At 36.2% G+C, this 21,203-nt stretch overlaps 1 protein-coding gene across 1 annotated transcript; it reads right to left on the reverse strand.

Moving 5' to 3' along the window:
• Positions 1–1,256: 1,256 nt before the first annotated feature.
• LOC141679933 (uncharacterized) lies at positions 1,257–20,060 on the reverse strand. The gene is made up of 7 exons (XM_074486291.1): positions 19,879–20,060; positions 5,112–5,325; positions 4,985–5,031; positions 4,321–4,390; positions 2,574–2,628; positions 2,267–2,309; positions 1,257–2,195 (listed from the first exon to the last, which is right to left on the reverse strand). Exons 1-7 carry the CDS (start codon positions 20,058–20,060, stop codon positions 2,192–2,194), a joined length of 615 nt encoding a protein of 204 aa, XP_074342392.1. The 3' UTR covers positions 1,257–2,191.
• Positions 20,061–21,203: the final 1,143 nt, after the last annotated feature.

Consider the following 21,203-nt stretch of genomic DNA (forward strand, 5'->3'; position numbering starts at 1 on the left):
AAATTTACAAAAAAAAAATATTTAGTGTTGGAAAATATTGTACAGCTATTTCGAATTACTTGAAAAAAGGTTAAAACTATAATGTATTGTACTATTTAATTTAATCTATGTTATACTCACTAAGTAAAAAAATTAATATTAATCGATATTTTTAAAGGATTAACAAGTTTAACTAATATTTAAAAAAATATCAAATTGAAAATATTTAATTTTAGAGAAATAATATACAATGTTATCAAGTTACTATAAAAGGAAATTTTAGAACCATAAATGAAAAAAATTTCAAAATGATTTGAATGATAATATTAGTACAAATTTTTCTTCACATTCTTGAAAAAAACTTCTGAATATCAGTAGCTAGTCTTTACGATATATGAATTATTTTTATGTCACATCCATGACAGATGCTCTATTGAGTAAAAATAGATATTATTTGATTGTCAGTGTTATTACGACTATGATATATAAATAATTGTAATTTATTTATTAGATAATTATAATTTTTAAATAATCATAAATACATGTCATTTGAGTAATTTACTGAATAACAATTACATATATAAATGACCAAGATATAAATAAACGAGACCAGCATAATTTACTCGAAAATATATTAAATAATAATTTACATACATACACACACATGTAACTTTATCTTTACCAATATTAAAAAATTCAATTTTAACGGTGTATTTCAGATTTATTGATATATATATATATATATATGTGTGTGTGTACTAGAAGATAATAACAAAAGTTTTTTATGTTCTGAAAATAAGAATGATTAATTAAATTTAAGTTTTTTTTCAATATGTTAAAAACCAAATAGATTATGTTCATTTTAATTTATAAATTGTCAATTATCTGACATCTTATAAAATTAACTTTGTATAATAGAGATGACTAAAAGCTAAGTATACGGCCAAGATCAACTTTAGTTAATGAATTATGATATTAGCAATGATATTAAATTAACATAAATGTTGAATTAAAAAAATAACATTTTTCTTAAAAATAAACTGATATTAATTGCAGTCAAAACTGTAACACTAAAAGGCCCAAATGTAACGCAAAATGAGTGATACAATAGCTTGATCAAGATTGCATAAGTAGGACCCACCTATGGGGCCATATAGCCTAATTTAACGGTCAGTTTTATCTATTGTAACACAAATTTTTTCATAATTTAACACTAGCATATTTAAATGTAATACTATATATAAATATATATTACATTAGAATATGAAAATGTAATATATAATTTTAAATATTTTAAAATATATGATCTGTTTAAAAATACCAATCTCATTACAGCTTCCAAACCATACTAGTAGGCAATAGTATCAAGTCTAAACCATACTACTATATAACATCCAAACTACCCCGAACATCAACTACTACAACCCATTATATATTACAACTACGACAAAAGTGCTAGATAACAACCAAAGTACATAGACAACCATAAATTTTAACAATGTACAATAGGATATCTAAGAAGTTCGCCGTCTTGAGTGACACATGTGTCATTGTCGCCTTGATCATGATTTGGATAAATAGCTGTGTAACGTACCTACAAGATGATGACAAATGATTAAAATAAATATATTCATAAGGTAGCATCACAGATCTGCAACTACCCATTCTAGCACCTAAACTAAATACAGACTTGGCGGTCACGACTTACAGGCATAAACAAACATTCATTGATTAGTCACGCACTCACCTATGTATTTATTTAAGAAAGTTTGATTTCCAATCAGTTTAGACGATATCGTGTTGTACATTATCAGTACACTGATTTAATGTGGTCTAACACATCATTCCTCACCTTCAGCATCAACTACAACTAGATATGTGGGAGCATCGGCTCAAGATCATAAACCAGACATAGGAAGGTAGTAATATAAACCAGAAATAAATAAATCACAGAAGAGAAAAATTAAGAGCTGACCTGATTATAAAGTTAATAATGTATCAGAAAGAAACATCTATATTTTTGAAACCGTGTAGCGTATTAAACTACTTATTACCTTCCTTCGGAATTGAGCCTGCTCACGGATTAGTGAAAAAAATTAAACTACTGGTTACCTTCCTCTGGAATTAAACTACTGGTTACCTTCCTCTAGAATGTCGTATCGTTTTGCACCATATGATTGGCCACATAGTGTTTCCAATGTTCTAGCCATGCCTAACTGCATGTTTCAAGATAATAAATACAGGGTTTAGTGAAATTCGAATATGTACTAGTTAGTTAGTTAGTTACCCGTGGTTTCTTTGTAGAAGCTCAATCCTAGCTTTCAGTACATCTAAACATAGCTATTAGTATTAGTCTTTTTCCAAACACAGAGATACTATACAGAAATATAGATTGGAACAAGCTCAAAATAACTCCGCAAACTTAGAATCATTGCACACCCAACAATTTATTGAACAGTCTTGGACACGAAGAACCCAAAGAGATTATTATAAAACACTGATACTTCTGCATAGAAAATAGACCTGACCATCCAAAACTTCTGCTTCTTTTTCCAAAACACTGAAGATATAGACTATCAGGGTTGAGAAAATACCAGATGTTAATGGTGCAGCTGCTGAAACCCAGAAAAGCTTTTTATTTCTCATGCTCTGCATTAATTAACCAACAGTGAAATATTTTAGGTGATGGGAATAAAGCAGTAAACTATTCCAAATGGAACAACGTGCACATATAAACCATTTTTCTTGCTGTTAGTAGAAAGATAAAGAAACTAGCCCCTATAACAACGGTGATGCTAAATAAGCATATTATTACATAAGCCAACTCCATATAAATGATAATTTGTCACTATTAAACCATTTTCAAGATAATATATGATTTACCAAGCAAGAAGTATAGCAGGAAAATTTACAACGGTTAAAAGTTGCATCACTGACATTACCAATTGTAAATGATTCTTGGGGGAATAACTTTTTTCCCAGCCATCAAGATTAGTATCGATTTTGTCAAGTAAAATATTCTTTTCACTTTCCTAACCAAATACAGTAACAATTCAATCTTTTTCAGCATAGAATACAACAGAATACCTTAGCAGTCCAAGACCATCCTGAAATACTCCAGCAAAGAAAGTAGCCGTAAAAGCCAGTAGTTCAATCGGGGCTTAAAGTAAAATTTATGCTATTTTTTTGAAAAAAAAACAAGAGGCTTCTAGAAATTCATACCAGATAGAATTAAAACATTAATAACACTCAACACATATAGATATACAACTAAAAATTAATGTTAAACCATTCGTATAACAGTCACTAATAATGACATGTTCTTACTTCTAGCTAAGTTTGGACCAAATCTGGAATTCGAACCACAAACGAGGCTATTGATATTGTAGATTAATTTACAGGCACCAAGTAAATTTCTGACTGAAAATTGTCTGCTTTAACAAGAAGCTGAATGCTAATATTAGTTCTAGGATTGATCTATATGCATATCGTTGTTTCACGATTACTAAAGTGTTGCTGGTAAGTTGGCTTATCATTTCAGTTTCCTTTTTCCTCTTTTTCCCAAAGGTTAAAGTTCATGGACTGTTTCCATGAGAATTTAGCAAATCCAAAGACGTTTAAGCCTAATTAGCCATTTTACTTTGTTATATAGTTATAGGAATTGCCAAGGTACCAAGACCAAGCGCATTGACTGTCATGAATTTCACCAAGATATTTTGAATTAGTTTATCTGTAAAATGTCATGTATTGATTTATGTTTTTCATCTAGAAGAAAGCTATAGCCGATAGTAAAGGTTGGGTCCGGTATAGTGAGATAAAGAGTTGGCCAGAGAGGATTATGGCCAAGACATGTGAAATCTGAATGTGCTGGTTTTGATGTCCCAGGGAAGAGATGGTTACAGATATAGTACCATGTTATGCACACGAGGCCAAAAGAAAAAGGACAATTCATGCAGCTGTTTAGTGCAATCACAAGTTCTAGTTACAGATTTAAAGTTCTAGAACAAACCTGGCCAATAACAATTATACAATAAAAAAATAACATGTACTGATATACCCAAAATTATTGGCTTCTGGTGATAAAAACCCTGCTGAACATCAAATTCTGAGGATCCACTATTATACATTCCATCAAATTGATCTAATATTGGACTTGTTAGAACATGGTTTGACTCGGCACTACCAATATGAAGTAGAACATAATTAAGAAATTAGAATTCTATCTTCAACAAAGAAAATAGATAGACACACTACGGAAGTTCCCTTTTGACACAAAGCATAATAAAATTATACTTTAGTTTGTAGAAATAAGTAAATTACGCATAATAGACTAGACTTTACCAGGATTATTATAAACTTCCATCCCATGCTCAGGATTATTATAAACTTCCATCCCAGGAATGCAACACCACTGTACAGACAATGCAGTCTAGTCACAAACAGAAATTTCATTTTATACTACACTAGCACTACTACCAAATTCTGAACTTCAAAAAGGGTATACTATACAATATACACAGATACATGAAATGCAAAACATCTCCTCAAAAACAAAACTTTATCTCAACTCTTTATAGTACCAAGACAATATAAAAAACATGTGATTAAAGCTTCAGGCAACCAAAACAAAACACAAACAGTAAGTACAAATCAAACCTCAAAGTTACAACTCAAGAAATCTATTCTTGTGCAGAAAATTAGCACTTCTTCAACATTCTACAACAAAACTACTTCACAATCAAGATTACTATTTCAAAAATAAATTCTTTAAAAAGAATAAATTAAACACAAAATAACACCCAAATTCCCAAAAATATACCCAAGAAGCAAACTGAAATCAGAAGAAAATATTGACTAAAAATCAAAAGTTGAACAAATATGTAGCACCCAAAAAATCATAAACCCACAACTAATCTTGAATAAAAAAAATAATATTAAAGATGAGAAAAACAAGTAAACCTAATTTTCCAAAATAAAAAGTGGTCACAAATTACAAGAATCTTACCCAGGTAAAGAGAAAGAGGGGAGGGGGATGAAATTAGGTAAGCGTGGCTGAGGCAGAAGAAGAATAGTTAGTAAATTGAATCCCTAGAAACCATACAAATCAAATAAATTGAATAGTTAGTAACGACCTTTAAATTAAAGCAATATAATTGAGTATTCAAATACCAAATTTCTAATTTGTTCTTCGATTCATCCTTAAATTTGAGAGAGATAGAGACTGTTTTCACGGAGAGGAGAGAGGGAGCGCGATTGCAAGAGAGTGTATTTGACTGTGTGTGTCTTCTCCAAGTGACTAAGAAGGGGTTTTTTTGTTCAGGCGGGAAAAATACCGCCCATTTTTCACTTAGTAAATCATAATTGATTTTTATTTTTTTATATTTTAGTTTTAATTTTAATTATTAAAATTAATTCATTAAATAAAAAATTAAAAAAGTGACCATTATATTTTCATATAATAAATGTTTATTATTTATAAAATATTATAATTATATTCTTGATTCATCAATAATCTAGAATATAATTTTAATACAAGTTTTATGATAATATTTTCATTTAAATATTTAAAAAATTAAAAAATTAACTAATGTAACACCAGATGCTAGTGTTACATGTTGTGCAACACCGTAAATTCCGTGCAACACTAGCTTTATAGTTATTGTAACACTAATTGAGAGGTGTTATAATAGGTCAAAAAAATTTTAGCTAATGTAACGCTGCTCGTAACACTTGCATTACAGTAGCCCACTTATGGCGTGATATAAATTATGTCGAAATATAAGACATATGTTATGCAAATCGATTGTTGGGAGATGTAAAAAAAGTGAAGTCGGATTTTAAGAAAAACTTACCGTCTAACGAGATAAATCAAATTACGAACGGAGGGGAAAACTGAGATTCTGTTGAAGGATATTGTTTAATCTTGTGCGCTGTGATTAGATTGATATAATGGTGATAATCCCAATTCGCCCCGGGGTACTCTCCTTGCTTGGCCCGGACTCAAGCAATTCAATTCATATATTTGTTAAGTGTTTTGTTATCATCAAGTTAACCCTGAATTTATGTCTACAATTCTTATAGACATAAATAGGGGGAGATTGTTAGGAATATATGTGCATTAGTTTGATGATATGTTTAACAAAACACTTAAGTAGAAGTTTAGTGTTTGCAGCCTCAACGGATAAGACCACCTTGGCTATCCGTTGATGGTGCAGCTTTACTTAGAAATAAGTCTAGTGTTGTAGCACATTTCAGTCTCTGTATTTAAGATATAATTCTTAGAAGTTGAGAGAAAATATAAGTCATGTTGACTACTAGAAGATATGCAAATAGGAAGGCCAATTGTAAATATTTCATGCCTTGTAATTTTGTATAAATGAAGTGGTATCAACGGATGTCTTAAAGACCTTCAACGGATGAGAAACAAAGCTTCAACGGATGTCTCTAAAGCTTCAACGGATAGAGCTTCAACTGCTAACACATCAACGGATAAAGCCATCAACGGATGAAGGCTTCAACGGATGAAGGCTTCAACGGATGTTCTATTAAATAGCAGTTGATAAGTGGTAGTTGTAACAGCAGACAGAGGCACATGGGTTGACAGAGATAACTGAAATGTGGAAGCTAATTTCAGGAACATCAGAAAAAGCAGCCGTTCTACTCTAGTACAAAGAGGCAATAGTCAACAAAGTACTTGAGTGATATGGAGAAGAAACAAGTGGAGAACTTATTTTATTATTGTATTTTTATCTTTGTCTTCACTTGTACACTTGGTGATATATAAACCAAGTAGCAGCTAGTAATTAGATAAGAATTTTTCCAGTGCTGTTTAGAAAAATCTTGAGAGAAAAATTATCTAGTTTGTACTAGGATGCAGCTGTGATCAACATCTTGAATCACAGATTTTCTGAAATACCATCTCTGGTGGAACAACAATCCACCAGAAAAGTTTTTAAGGTCTGTTGTGTTCTTTACATTAGTGCTTGAATATATATCTGAGTGTATTAGCTTAAAGCAATTCACACACTTGTTTATCTTGAACACAAAGCCTTTAAAACTGCTCAAAACTTGAAAAAGTTTTGAGATTTACATTCAACCCCCCTTCTGTAAATCTCATTGTTAGTCCACTAGGAATAACAATTGGTATCAGAGCAAGCTCTTGACACACAAAGAGTTTAAAGGTCTTGGAAACTAACAAAGATGAGTAAGAAGGATATTGGAGTAAAAATCCCAGTTCTTGACAAAGACAGTTATCACCATTGGAAGGTGAAAATGCACCTTCATCTACTCTCCCAAGATGAAGGTTACATAAACTGCATTGAGAATGGTCCTCACATTCCCCACAAAGTAGCCACAATTGCTACAGCCACAATTGCTGTTGGTCAATCCATTCCAAAACCTAGAGCAGAATGGACAATGGAAGACACAGAAGAAGTCCACAAGGATAAGAAGGCTATGAACATTTTGTTTAATGGTCTTGACAAGGATATGTTTGATAATGTGATAAATTGCACAACTGCCAAAGAGGTTTGGGACACAGTTCAGCTACTGTGTGAAGGTACAGAACAAGTAAAAGAAAACAAAATGCAGCTTCTCATTCAACAGTATGAGTATTTTCATTTTGAAGAAAATGAATCTTTAAATGACACATTCAATAGATTCCAAAAGCTGTTGAATGGACTGAAGCTGTATGGTAGAGTGTACCAGGTGAAGGATTCAAATCTTAAATTTTTAAGATCCTTGCCAAAGGAATGGAAACCCATGACTGTCTCCTTGAGAAACTCTCAAGATTATAAGGACTTCACTCTTGAAAGATTATATGGAATCTTGAAGACTTATAAACTAGAGCTGGAACAGGATGAGGTATTGGAGAAGGGAAGAAAGAAAGGAGGTTTAGTTGCCTTGGTAGCTGAAAACGAGAAAGAATGCAGACAAGAAACTGTGAGATCTACATCAAACTCCAAAGATGGCACAAGCAAATCAGAATCAAGCAAGGGTAAGGAGCAAGTTGCTGAAAATGAAGACAACTCCAGCCAAGATGACTCTGATGGTATTGATGAGCATCTTGCAATTCTGTCCAGGAGATTTGCAAAGATGAAATTTAGGAAAAACACTAGAACCACTAAACCTCATAAGAACATGGTGGACAAATCCAAGTTCAAGTGTTTCAATTGTGGTATAAGTGGACACTTTGCAAGTGAGTGCAGAAAGCCAACTTCTGAAAAGAAGAAATTTGACCAAGTAGATTACAAAAAGAAATATTTTGATCTGCTCAAGCAAAAGAAGAGGGCTTTCATTACTCAAGAAAAAGACTGGGCAGCTGATGGAGAAGAAGAGCATGAAGATGTGGAATATGTCAACTTGGCTCTCATGGCTGATTCTGAGGAAAATGAAGTTAGTTCATCAAGCAACCAGGTAATCACTACTGATTTAACACAGCTTACTAAAGAAGAGTGCAATGATGCTTTTAATGACATGTCTACTGAATTGTATCATTTGCGTGTGTCTCTTAAATCTCTTGCTAAAGAAAATAGTAGGATTAAAGAGAACAATCTGTTTTTAAGTAATAGAAATGCTGTGTTAGAAGATAAGTTGATTGATCTAGAGAAAACTAAGCTATATTGTATATCTGTTGAAAATGAACTAGCTGAATCTGTTAAGAAAGTAGAAATACTTTCCAATCAATTAGAGAGAGAGCAAGAGGTGATTAAAGCCTGGAAGACATCTAGGGATAAAAACAAAAAGAAACTGGAATTAATTGATGGGCTGTCAACGGATGTGGAATCAACGGATGATGAAAGTTATCCGTTGAAGGAAGAAAAGGAGCATCCGTTGAAGGTTCCTCAATTAAAACAGGCAGATGTTTCTAAAAGTGAAAATATAAAGAAACTCAACAAAAAGTTTGATTCAACTTCCAAGAACTTTGTCAAAGGAGAAGCAAGCACATCCAAAGAATTCAGTAAGGTGAATATATGACACATGACCTTAGAACAGTTAAAGAATTGGCTCAAAGTGGTTGAGGATAAAAAGGAAACTAAAAGGAAATCTAATAGAAATGGGAAGGTAGGGGTTAACAAACATAACAGTTACACACCTGACAAGTATGCTCCTAGCTATGCCTGTTATGTCTCAACAGAATCCTTATGCACATTTTGCAAACATGCCATATTTTAACAATCCTTATCTTGCTGCATTTAGTATGCCTCAAATGCCATACAATATGCCAATATGGAATAACATGCTTGCACAATCCATGTCTTATCAAATTCCAAATGTGCTAAATGATTCTGTGACTAATCCTACACCTCAACCAACTACATCTAAGATCAAGGTTGACTCAAAGTTACCTAAGTCTAAAGATGCAGGAGGAATGAAGTCTAGGAGAAAGGCTAACAAGAATGGACCCAAGGAAACTTGGGTACCAAAATCAACTTGATTGATTTTATGGTGTGCAGGGAAAAAGAAGAAATCTATGGTACTTGGACAGTGGCTGTTCAAGACACATGACAGGAGATTTCTCCATGCTCACTGAGTTTAAGGAGAGAGCTGACCCTAGCATAACCTTTGGAGATGACAGCAAAGGGTTTACTATGGGATATGGCTTGATTTCAACAAGGAATGTCATCATTGATGAAGTTGCATTAGTTGATGGTCTCAAGCACAACTTACTGAGTATCAGTCAACTATGTGATATAGGGAATATAATTTCCTTCAATTCAGAAGCCTGTGTTGTCACCAGCAAGAAAGACAACAAAGTGGTTCTAACTGGAGTTAGAAAAGGGAATGTGTACTTAGCTGACTTCAACTCTACAGATGCAGAATCTATTACTTGTCTCTTCAGCAAAGCGAGTCCAGTTGAAAGTTGGCTATGGCACAAGAAGCTATCCCATTTGAATTTCAAGACAATGAATGATCTAGTCAAAAAGGACTTAGTCAGAGGAATTCCTCTTGTTGAATTCTCAAGAGATGGTTTGTGTGATGCTTGTCAGAAAGGCAAACAAAGGAAAGCATCATTCAAAAAGAAGCTTGAAACAACAATTGATGAACCATTACAGCTGCTGCATATGGATTTGTTTGGACCAGTCAATGTATTGTCAATTGTAAGAAAAAGATATTGCTTAGTGATTGTAGATGATTTCTCAAAGTTTTCATGGGTCTATTTTCTTGGATCAAAGGATGAAGCAAGTGAAATCATTATCAATCACATCAGGCAAGTCAATAATTATCCTGACTTGAAGGTTAGGAATATCAGGAGTGACAATGGAACTGAGTTCAAGAATTTGTCAATAAGGCTGTTCTGTGAAGAAAATGGAATCATGCGTGAGTTCTCAGCTCCAAGAACACCTCAGCAAAATGGGGTAGTTGAAAGAAAGAACAGATCTTTGATTGAGGCTGCCAGAACAATGCTTGAAGAATCAAAGTTACCCACATATTTCTGGGCTGAAGCTGTTAATTGTGCCTGCTACACTCAGAATATTTCTTTGATCAATCAAGCTAAAGGCATGACTCCTTATCAGTTGTTCAAGAGAAGAAAACCAACTCTAAACTTTCTTCATGTCTTTGGATGTAAATGCTTTATACTGAGGAATCAATCTGACCATAAAGGAAAGTTTGATGCAAAGGCTGATGAAGGGATATTTGTTGGTTACTCAGCTGGAAAATCTTATAGGGTCTACAATCTAAGAACCAACATTGTTATGGAATCTGTGCATGTTGTGTTTGATGATAAAAAGATTGATGGACTAACAGATGAGGGACACCATGAGAGACTCAAATTTGACAACATTGAGATATATTGTGATGATAGTGAAGAGGAGATTGATGGAGATGACACTTCAAAAGGGATTCAAAATATGCCCTTGGATAATGTATAAAATTCTGCATCCGTTGATAGAGGCAATGCAGTATCCGTAGAAAGACATAGTGCATCATCCGTTGAAGTACAAAATGAAGCATCCGTTGATCATAGTTCATCAACGGATAATCGATTTACATCAACAGTTGATAGAACTCCAAATTCCCTGCAAAGAACCAACAACTCAGGGGGAGTTTCAACTAATCAACACTCTGTCTCACATCATGACAATACTGAGGCCACCTCATCTAGAGCAAATCTTCCACCTCAAAGGAAATGGACCAAGAATCATCCCTTTGAACTGATCATTGGTGATGCATCATCTAAAGTGCAAACAAGAAAAGCTACTCAAGATGAATGTCTGTATAGTAGTTTTCTATCTCAGGAGGAACCTAAGAAAGTGGAAGAAGCTTTATTGGATCCAGATTGGATATTAGCTATGCAGGAAGAGCTGAACCAATTTGAGAGAAATAAAGTTTGGAAGCTGGTACCCAAACCAAAGAACAAGAGTCCTATTGACACAAAATGGGTATTCAGAAACAAGATGGATGAAAATGGCATTGTCATAAGGAATAAAGCCAGATTGGTTGCTAAAGGCTATTCTCAACAAGAGGGAATAGATTTTGATGAAATATATGCTCCTGTTGCAAGACTTGAAGCCATCAGAATTTTTCTAGCCTATGCAGCCCATGCCAATTTCAAAGTCCATCAAATGGATGTCAAGAGTGCATTTCTAAATGAGAAATTGGAGGAAGAAGTCTATGTAAGTCAACCTCCAGGGTTTGAAGATCCAAATTTTCCAGACTATGTGTATTATCTGTTGAAAGCACTCTATGGACTGAAGCAAGCACCTAGAGCCTGGTATGAAACCCTATCAAAATTCCTTTTGGAGAATCACTTCACTAGAGGTACTGTTGATAAAACTCTCTTCTTTAGGAATGTTAATGGCTCTAGTATACTTGTTCAAATTTATGTAGATGACATAATATTTGGTTCTAAAGATAATAAACTTTGCAAAAAGTTTGCTAAGCTAATGCAAAGTAAGTATGAAATGAGCCTGATGGGAGAACTAAACTATTTTCTTGGTTTACAAGTTAAACAAGTTAGTGATGGAATTTTCATTAGTCAAACTAAATATATTCATGATCTTCTAAAAAGGTTTGACTTAATGGAATGTTCATCTGCAAAAACTCCCATGGCCACTGCCACCAAACTTGAATTGAATAAGACTGAAAGGTCTGTGGACATTACAAGTTATAGAGGCATGGTTGGTTCACTTTTATATTTAACTGCCAGTAGACCAGATATAATGTTTGCTACATGTCTGTGTGCTAGATTTCAAGCTGATCCTAGGGAGTCTCACTTAATTGCTATCAAGAGGATTTTCAGATATCTCAAGGGTACACCAAGTTTAGGTATTTGGTATCCTAGAGAATCTGGCTTTGATCTAATTGGTTATTCAGATGTAGACTATGCAGGTTGCAAAATAGACAGGAAAAGTACAACAGGCTCCTGCCAATTCCTGGGAAACAAGCTTGTATCATGGTTTAGCAAAAAGCAAAATTCAGTCTCTACTTCTACAGCTGAGGCTGAATACATTGCTGCTGGAAGTTGCTGCTCTCAAGTGTTATGGATGAGGAATCAACTCCTTGATTATGGACTTCATGTTGATAGAATTCCTATCTTTTGTGACAACACAAGTGCCATAGCCATAACAGAGAATCATGTGCAGCACTCAAGGACCAAGCACATTGATATCAAGTACCACTTCATCAGAGAGCATGTCATGAATGGTACAGTGGAACTACATTTTGTTCCAAGTGAACAACAAATTGCAGACATATTTACCAAGCCACTTGATGAATCAACATTCACAAGATTGGTAAGTGAGCTAGGTATGCTTAATTACTCATAAAATTTATGTCCTAATTGCAATTTGAATTGAAGCCTGAAATGCATTAGTTGCTAGAACAAATTTGACTTCTTAACACAGATTATTCCATCAACGGATATCTCCTATCCGTTGAAAGTCAAAATTGTTCCATCAACGGATGTTCATTATCCGTTGAAAGACATATACATTTCTGGAATTTTTATCCGTCAACGGATAAAACTGTAGTACTTTTCAACGGATGACAATTTACTTTATCCGTTGAAATGTCACATCAGTCGATTCAGGTGTTTCACAGCCGTTGATTCTATTTTCTTAACCGTTGATACTCATACATACAGCTGTATGTATTTGTTTTAAAGGTAGTTTTTAGAATACTTACAGTTTATTCTTAAACGGCTGAAATTCACTAACATATATTTATTGTTTAATCTTTTATTTATACCTTTTAATTTGAGAAAGTATATAAGCCCTTCTGATTTTTCATTTTTACTTTACGCTTTCTTGAAATTTCAAAGCTTTTACCATTTTCTCTCTGCAAATCCTTCAAGTTATTCTCTGCAACTTCTACTTACAACAATGGCACCTGTAGTAAAAATTATGTCTCAATCTGGGTTCATCTATGAGAAGAACAATTTCATAGCTTTGGTAGCAAAGAATGAAGCCCACTCAGATTATCACAAAATGATGGACTTCATCAAAAACTGTAAACTTAGCTATGCAATGCTGGAAGCCCCAACGATTTACTGTGAAGTAGTTGAGGAGATTTGGACAACTGCTGAGTTCAACTCCATAGATATGACCATCTCTTTCACTCTCAAAGGTAAAAATCACTGTGTTAACTGTGATGATTTACTAGCATGTTTTAAATTGCCTGAGAACAATGCCATGATACCACACACTGATAATGATGTATCCAGCATGTTAGATTCCATAGGTTATTCTCTTAACTCTGCTAGTTTAGGGAGTATTAAAAGAAAAGGCCTTAGGAAAGAATGGAGTTTCCTTGGGGATGCCTTTATCAAGGTTTTCTCTGGGAAAATTAGTAATTTTGATGCCATAACTTCATCTCTTGTTAATATGCTCTATATGCTTGTTTCTGATAGGTATTTTAACTTTAACAATTATGTTATGCTAGAATTGGGTACTAGATTAGGTAACAAAGCTAATAGACCTAATAACATCTATTATGCTAGATTCTTTATGTTATTGGCTAACCATGTTGCTGAAGGTTTGGTCATAACCAATGAGAATAATAAACTCAAGTGATGGGCACAAGAGAAAAGAGTTCTTGCAGATTTATTGAGAATGGATCTCAACAGCAGTGTACCATTGGTATATTTACCAATCATGGATGCACCTCAGGTAAATGAGGTAACTGTTTCTACAACTCCTACTTCTTCCAACCCCTCTATGTCTTTATCTTCTAGTGTGCCCATGGAATCTGTGACAATGCCCCAACAGATTCCTACCAAGGTCACCAAAACTAAAATTTCAAAATCAAAGACAAAGAAAACCACCTCTGTTGTTTCTCAAAAGACAACAGTTGTAACACCTACCCTTAACCCTGAGGGGAGTGAACAGGGTGTGAGTGGTGAGGGGAGGGGTGAACATCAAAGAAACCCCCAGGATAAGGAAGGAGAGATAAGTGCTTCCCAAGCTAGCCAAGCCACAGTTTCTCAAAAAGCTGTGGTGGTTGAAAAGGTCTCTAGCATATCCCTAGCTGCATCATCCCAAAAGGATGTAACTATTGAAAATAGTTCCCAACCAGGAACACAGAACAAATGAGGGAGGGACACTGAAGCCAAACACTCGCCAACAAAAGCTTTTATTAGAAGAAAGAGGGCTAGAACCCAATCTTCTACACAGGGTGCACACACTGCACAGATACATCCATCTGTATCTATGCCTTCTCAAACTCAGTTTGATGTGGCTCCAACAAATGCGGAGTCACAGCCCCATTCTCTCACAATTCACACACATCAATCACCACACACTTCATCACCATCTCTGGATGTGGATATGTTATTCCCATCAATTCCTGATTCTCCCTCTTTACAACTCAGGGAGGAGCCCCACTCAAATAGAGGTGATCATCATCTTTTAGATGATTTGTTGGATCACCCGCAAATTCTTTCAGATGTAATTGAAGGATCTGTGTCACCAAAACTCAAATCAATCCACACAGATTCAACAGTTATATCACTTTCAATTTCTACTTCTTTTCCTTCTTCAACGGATATCACTCATCCGTTGACAAGTGGTTGTTCTTCAACGGATAAGCTTAACAGCAGTTATCCATTGAAACCATCAGTGTCACCTTCAACGGCTATTCCATATCCGTTGATAGTCTCTACACACTCAACTGAAACAATTCCAAGTGTAGAAGACATGATTACTGTACAATCACTTTTAGGACTGAGGGAAGGGAGTGACAATTTGAGTGAGAGGCTGGGTTGCACCCAGGCAAAAGGAGAGATTGAGAGCTCAAATATGCATGCTATTTCTTCCAGCATGGCAAAAGTAAGTGAGAGGAGTACCACCTTAGTAGGTGAAGGTGAGGAAGTGAGGAGTGTGAGCCAGGGGGAGCCCCTGATGCAAGAATATAGAGAAAAAGAGAGAAAGGCAGGTACAACAGATATAAGGGTGGATCCAGCCATTGCTAGTGAGTCAATGATTGTGGATGATGCTGAAAAGGAAAGACAATTTCAGCAACATTATAAAGCTGTAATTGATAACATTTCCTTGGATGCTAACACTTTTACTCATCCTGTGTCAGCCTATCAGTTGTTGGCTGCTCAGGGCAATGAGGAGGCAGAAAAGATACTACATCTAGTACATACAACAGAATCTCTTCAAAGGGATAAAGCTGCTATTAACAAGATGCCTTCTACAGCTGGTGAGTCATCTGAGGAATTTGGAGTAAATTCTGATGATGATGACTCTGTTTCTTTTGATGGAAGCATGAACTTAGGGGGAGATGAAGGCCCTAGTTCTATTCCAAATTTACCTGAATGGGCCTTGACAAAGGAGTCTACATCAGGGCAATTCAATGTCTCCTTAGTCAAACAAATCAGTACTATCCAACAAGCCATTCAGAAAACTTCACATGCTGGTACCAAGGCAATCCTTACAGCTCACCTGGACTCACTGCATCTCATGAAGTTGCAGCAAGTAAGACAGAATCTGAGTGTGGATGAACTCAAGAAGGATATTGCTGACTTGAAATCCTACAATTCTGAAAAATTGGATTCAGTCATGCCCTATGGTACAATGAAGGACTTATTGTTGAGATTGAAAAAGGATTCAAATACTGAAAAGAGGCTGGCTAAGTTAGAAGACAGAGTCCAAGTTATTGAAAATTCTGTGGCCAGCATTCTTCACAACCAACAATCTCAAACAAGTCTACTTATGCAGCTGGCAAAGGCACAAGGCTTGACCCTTCTCCTTGATGATAACAAAAAGGGGGAGAGAAAAAGGGAAGGGGAAGGAGAGCCATCTACAAAAATCCAGATATCTAAAGTGCTAGTTCCTGCCATCACTACTTCTCCAATTATGCAAATCAAAGGAAAGCCTGATGGAATTGACCTAATCCAGCTAGCAGCAGCTGAAATTCAAGTGAAAGAGCAAAGGAGGAGAATTGATGAAAGGGTGCAACAAGTGTTTGGCTCAACACAAGATAAATCAATATCTGTGAAACATAGCACAAAGGTTGAACCAATCATTATGGAGCACAAGCCAGAAAGGAGGAATAAGGTTGGAGAGACTTCTTTCAAGAATCTAAAACCTATGGTTCTCAAGCCCAACACTAGATCTAGCAAGGACTCCACAAAGAACCCCCTAGACTTTGCTCAGATGAAAGAAGTGGACTTTCCTCTTCCAAAGCCTGATGAAGACAAAGTTTTGGGTGCTAACATCATAAAGTACAAGGAGACCAAGGACATAGTTGAAAGAATGAAAATGGCCATTATCTTTAGAGAGGGAAAGAGTATCTGTGTGATGCAAGGACATCCCAAATTTCCAAAGGCCAAGAGGGAAGAAACCAAAAGGTTGAAGAAAGAAGCTGAAAAACTCAAGGCTGACAAAAGAGCACAAGCAAAGCTTGAACAACAGCTAAAGTCAAGTCAAGTTGAAGGAGAGAAAGGAATTGAAGTCAGGGGTGAAGACAAGATTGCAAACCTAGATGAGGTTTTTGGGAGTATATTTGGTGAGAGTATGAAGGAAAGAGAGGAATGGCAGAAGGGAAACAGAAGAAAGGCCAAGGCACATAGAAGGAGTGAAGATAACACTGAAGAAACTAAATCAATATCTAAACCACTACCTTCCATACCTGAACCTTGTGTTGCTGATCCCACTATAAACATCCATGGTGAACTAATCATCCCAAAAGAGGAACCTATTGATTGGGACACCATCAAATTGCCTACCTTTTTAACCACTCTTCCACTACCAAAGAAACAGAAAAGAAAATCCAAATCTACACCTCCCCTAACCTCTAAGAAATTCACTCAAAAACAAAAACCTAAGCCTAAGCCACCCATTTCTAAAGATGATTATGTTCACATCTGTGACATAAAAGAAATTTCAGACATTGAACTCTATCTGGATGAGCTGGAGGATGTAAGGGGAATAGCTGCCTACAGACAGCTACCAGAGAGATTGGTGTTCAGATACAAAGGAGCTGGGGAAAGAACATGGCCTCTCTACAGGATTCTGAATGAAGGCTACTCTACCTTGATCAGAGTCTTTTCAGCCATACAAAAGGATTCTGGCTTTACCAGGACTGCCAAGACTGAAATTCTCAACAAGATTGTCAACATAAGGAAAACTTGGAGGGAGCCCAATGCTTTGCCCAAAACTTTACTTATTCAAGAAAGGGGAATTACAATCCACAAATCACCTCATTGGTTGATGGAATTTAGAGATGATAAAGGAGTCAGAAGATTTTTCAGACTTGAAGACCAACTCAAGATTGCCAGCAATGAAACTCTCAAGGAAATGCAATCTAAGTTGGATATCAGTGATGAAGATGAAGCTGAATTCTACAGACAACTCCAACTCCAAATTGAGGAAAATGACAAAGGGCTAGGAAAGAAAACAAGGGAACAAAGAAGAAAAAGATGATTTGCTCAGACTAAAGGAGCACCCTTGGAAATTCTGTAAATCTTCAATTACCTCCTAGTACATACACTTTTGCAGCACTTTTAAATTTCTACTTAGTTTCAATTCATATATTTGTTAAGTGTTTTGTTATCATCAAGTTAACCCTGAATTTATGTCTACAATTCTTATAGACATAAATAGGGGGAGATTGTTAGGAATATATGTGCATTAGTTTGATGATATGTTTAACAAAACACTTAAGTAGAAGTTTAGTGTTTGCAGCCTCAACGGATAAGACCACCTTGGCTATCCGTTGATGGTGCAGCTTTACTTAGAAATAAGTCTAGTGTTGTAGCACATTTCAGTCTCTGTATTTAAGATATAATTCTTAGAAGTTGAGAGAAAATATAAGTCATGTTGACTACTAGAAGATATGCAAATAGGAAGGCCAATTGTAAATATTTCATGCCTTGTAATTTTGTATAAATGAAGTGGTATCAACGGATGTCTTAAAGACCTTCAACGGATGAGAAACAAAGCTTCAACGGATGTCTCTAAAGCTTCAACGGATAGAGCTTCAACTGCTAACACATCAACAGATAAAGCCATCAACGGATGAAGGCTTCAATGGATGTTCTGTTAAATAGCAGTTGATAAGTGGTAGTTGTAACAGCAGACAGAGGCACATGGGTTGACAGAGATAACTGAAATGTGGAAGCCTAATTTTAGGAACATCAGAAAAAGCAGCCGTTCTACTCTAGTACAAAGAGGCAATAGTCAACAAAGTACTTGAGTGATATGGAGAAGAAACAAGTGGATAACTTATTTTATTATTGTATTTTTATCTTTGTCTTCACTTGTACACTTGGTGATATATAAACCAAGTAGCAGCTAGTAATTAGATAAGAATTTTTCCAGTGCTGTTTAGAAAAATCTTGAGAGAAAAATTATTTAGTTTGTACTAGGATGCAGCTGTGATCAACATCTTGAATCACAGATTTTCTGAAATACCATCTCTGGTGGAACAACAATCCACCAGAAAAGTTTTTAAGGTCTGTTGTGTTCTTTACATTAGTGCTTGAATATATATCTGTCTGTATTAGCTTAAAGCAATTCACACACTTGTTTATCTTGAACACAAAGCCTTTAAAACTGCTCAAAACTTGAAAAAGTTTTGAGATTTACATTCAACCCCCCTTCTGTAAATCTCATTGTTAGTCCACTAGGAATAACATTATGCAAGTGTTTTATGGTGTGTACGTGTGTGTATCTCTAAGTATATGTGAGAGAGATTGTAACCTGTAACCTTCCTTTTGTCCTGCCTTTTATAGGCCTCCTACTAGGGTTTAGGGGTTTGTACCTTTTAATCTGGACCGTAGGTGTATTTTTTGGACTGTAGGGCATGTGGACACCTGGGATGTGCCAGAGTACTATTGAATCCGGACCGTAGGAATGTTCTGGATCCGGGGTACCTGGACGGTGGTGATGTTACCACGCGTCCTGGGCTCTTCAAGGTTAAAGCTGAGTATTTCCTAGGCTCTTCTTATTGGGCCCTAGGCCTCTGTTATTGGGCCTGTATTAATATAGGCTATCATTTGCCCCCCACTCCCTTATGCGGGTTTACCCGGATGGGGGAGTAGAGTAATTATTGTACCGCCTTGGAAAAATTTTGGGGGTTTATTTGATTTGTTACCCCCAACCCCGGGGTCAAATGGGGATAAGAATCTGGGGTTGACTTGGATAGTCTCTTGATTTTAGTGCAAGGTGGGATTCCTTGAAGTACTTGGAAGAATTTTGTGGGTTTATTTAATTTGTTGCCCCTATCCCCAGGGTCAAATGGGAATGAGACTCCGGGGTTGACTTGGTTAGTCACTTAATTTTAAATTTGAATTTTGGGCAGGTTTGGTGGATAAGGACAATCCTGACATTTGATTTGACCGGACTCTGAAAAGTTGACGCTGCAAATTCGGGGTGTCAGATGACTGTTAGGATTCCAGCCGGGGCCAAAGATACATTTTATACGTATCTTTTGAGTGTACCAGTTTTTTACTTTCCCCCTTTTTCTCCTAAAAAGTCGCGCTGTGACATGATTGCAGTAGTGGTAATAACTGCCGCGGTTATTAAATCGATGCCAATCAGGGGGTGCCACGTGGCCCCGACGGTTCCCTTAATCATAAAACCCTTCATCTCTCCTCTTTTTCCTCTAAAAAATATCAGCCTTTTCACTTCCATTTTTCTTTTACGCAAGCACTTGCACAGAGAGAGCAAAGAGAGATTTCACAGAGATTTTCGGAGCATTTGTTGAAGCCACATTTTTTCTCCTGCTAATTTGTAAGTATCTCCATTCTTTTGCTTTCTTTCGCTTTTATTCCATGCATGCCTCCTTTTCGTGGTATTTGGTTCGATACCTTTGAGTTTTTGCTTCGCCCTTCTTCTTTATTTTTGCGACTGCCTTGTTGCTTTGATCTTGAATCTGTGTAGTTGTTTGGGTTTTGTATGGTTTTGACGGTGGTTTTGTGTTTGATTTGTGAAAATATCATAGGTTTTGCCATTTTAACATGCGAAAATGTGGGTTTTTGGTAGTGTAAAAAGTGGTTGAGCCCGGGGTGTGTTTTTGATATGTGACTTTGACTGTATGTGTACGTATATGCCGTAGATCTTGTTTTTGGGCTAAGATTTGTACACGATTTGTTTCTAAAACTCTTCTGTTTTTTGTTTTGTTCTTGTTGTTGGGTTCGGGTTTGGCATTGACTCCGGGGTGCGTTTATATAGATACACATAGTATATGCCAGGTAGCCACTTTAAGCGCACTGCTACCCTTAGAAATCGGTACCCCGAGCGGCCTACCGGCTTAGGCGAACTAAACTCATTCTACCCTTCTTCCTCTTCTTCCAGTAGTAGCTCCGTAGAGATGCCTCCCCGAGTTGACCAGCCTCAGCAGGTTCTAGCCCAAACTTTAGTCTTAGGCCCTGGGGGTACCTTGTCCAATCCGGATGGGTCTTGGGAAGATGTAGATGAATATTTCGTCCAGTGTCGAATAAACCCTAAGCCCTTGGGCTTTTATTATAGAGATTTATCTGAGGTGTATGGGGGCCCAGATGGGTTAGGCGGTACAGAGCCCTATGACGAGGATGACATGAACATGAAGTTTTATACCGCCCCGGGGACCAGGTACGAGTGTGGGGTGGTTCATAAAGAGATCCTGGACAAGTATACGGATGCCGAGGTAGATGGTGCCCTTAGACTTGCATTTAACCTTGAGGATAAATACGAATGGAGATGGCCCGAGAGTCACGAGAGGGTGTATCACAGACCGAAGGGGGGATGGGTTGGTATTCCCTTAGAGCACCTCCGGGGCATGCGCCTCGGATTACA

The sequence above is a fragment of the Apium graveolens genome, chromosome 8, assembly GCF_009905375.1.
Source record: "Apium graveolens cultivar Ventura chromosome 8, ASM990537v1, whole genome shotgun sequence".
NCBI lineage: Eukaryota > Viridiplantae > Streptophyta > Magnoliopsida > Apiales > Apiaceae > Apium > Apium graveolens.

Bases quoted from the DNA above. Each gene is read 5' to 3' on its own strand.
- LOC141679933 (XM_074486291.1), bottom strand. From the start codon at position 20,060: ATGGAAGTGAAAAGGCTGATATTTTTTAGAGGAAAAAGAGGAGAGATG. The intron at 5,326-19,878 runs GTAAAAAACTGG...TGATTTACTAAG, and splicing joins TTAGGAGAAAAAGGGGGAAA to TGAAAAATGGGCGGTATTTT. The intron at 4,391-4,984 runs GTAAGATTCTTG...TTGTCTGTACAG, and splicing joins CCCTCTTTCTCTTTACCTGG to TGGTGTTGCATTCCTGGGAT.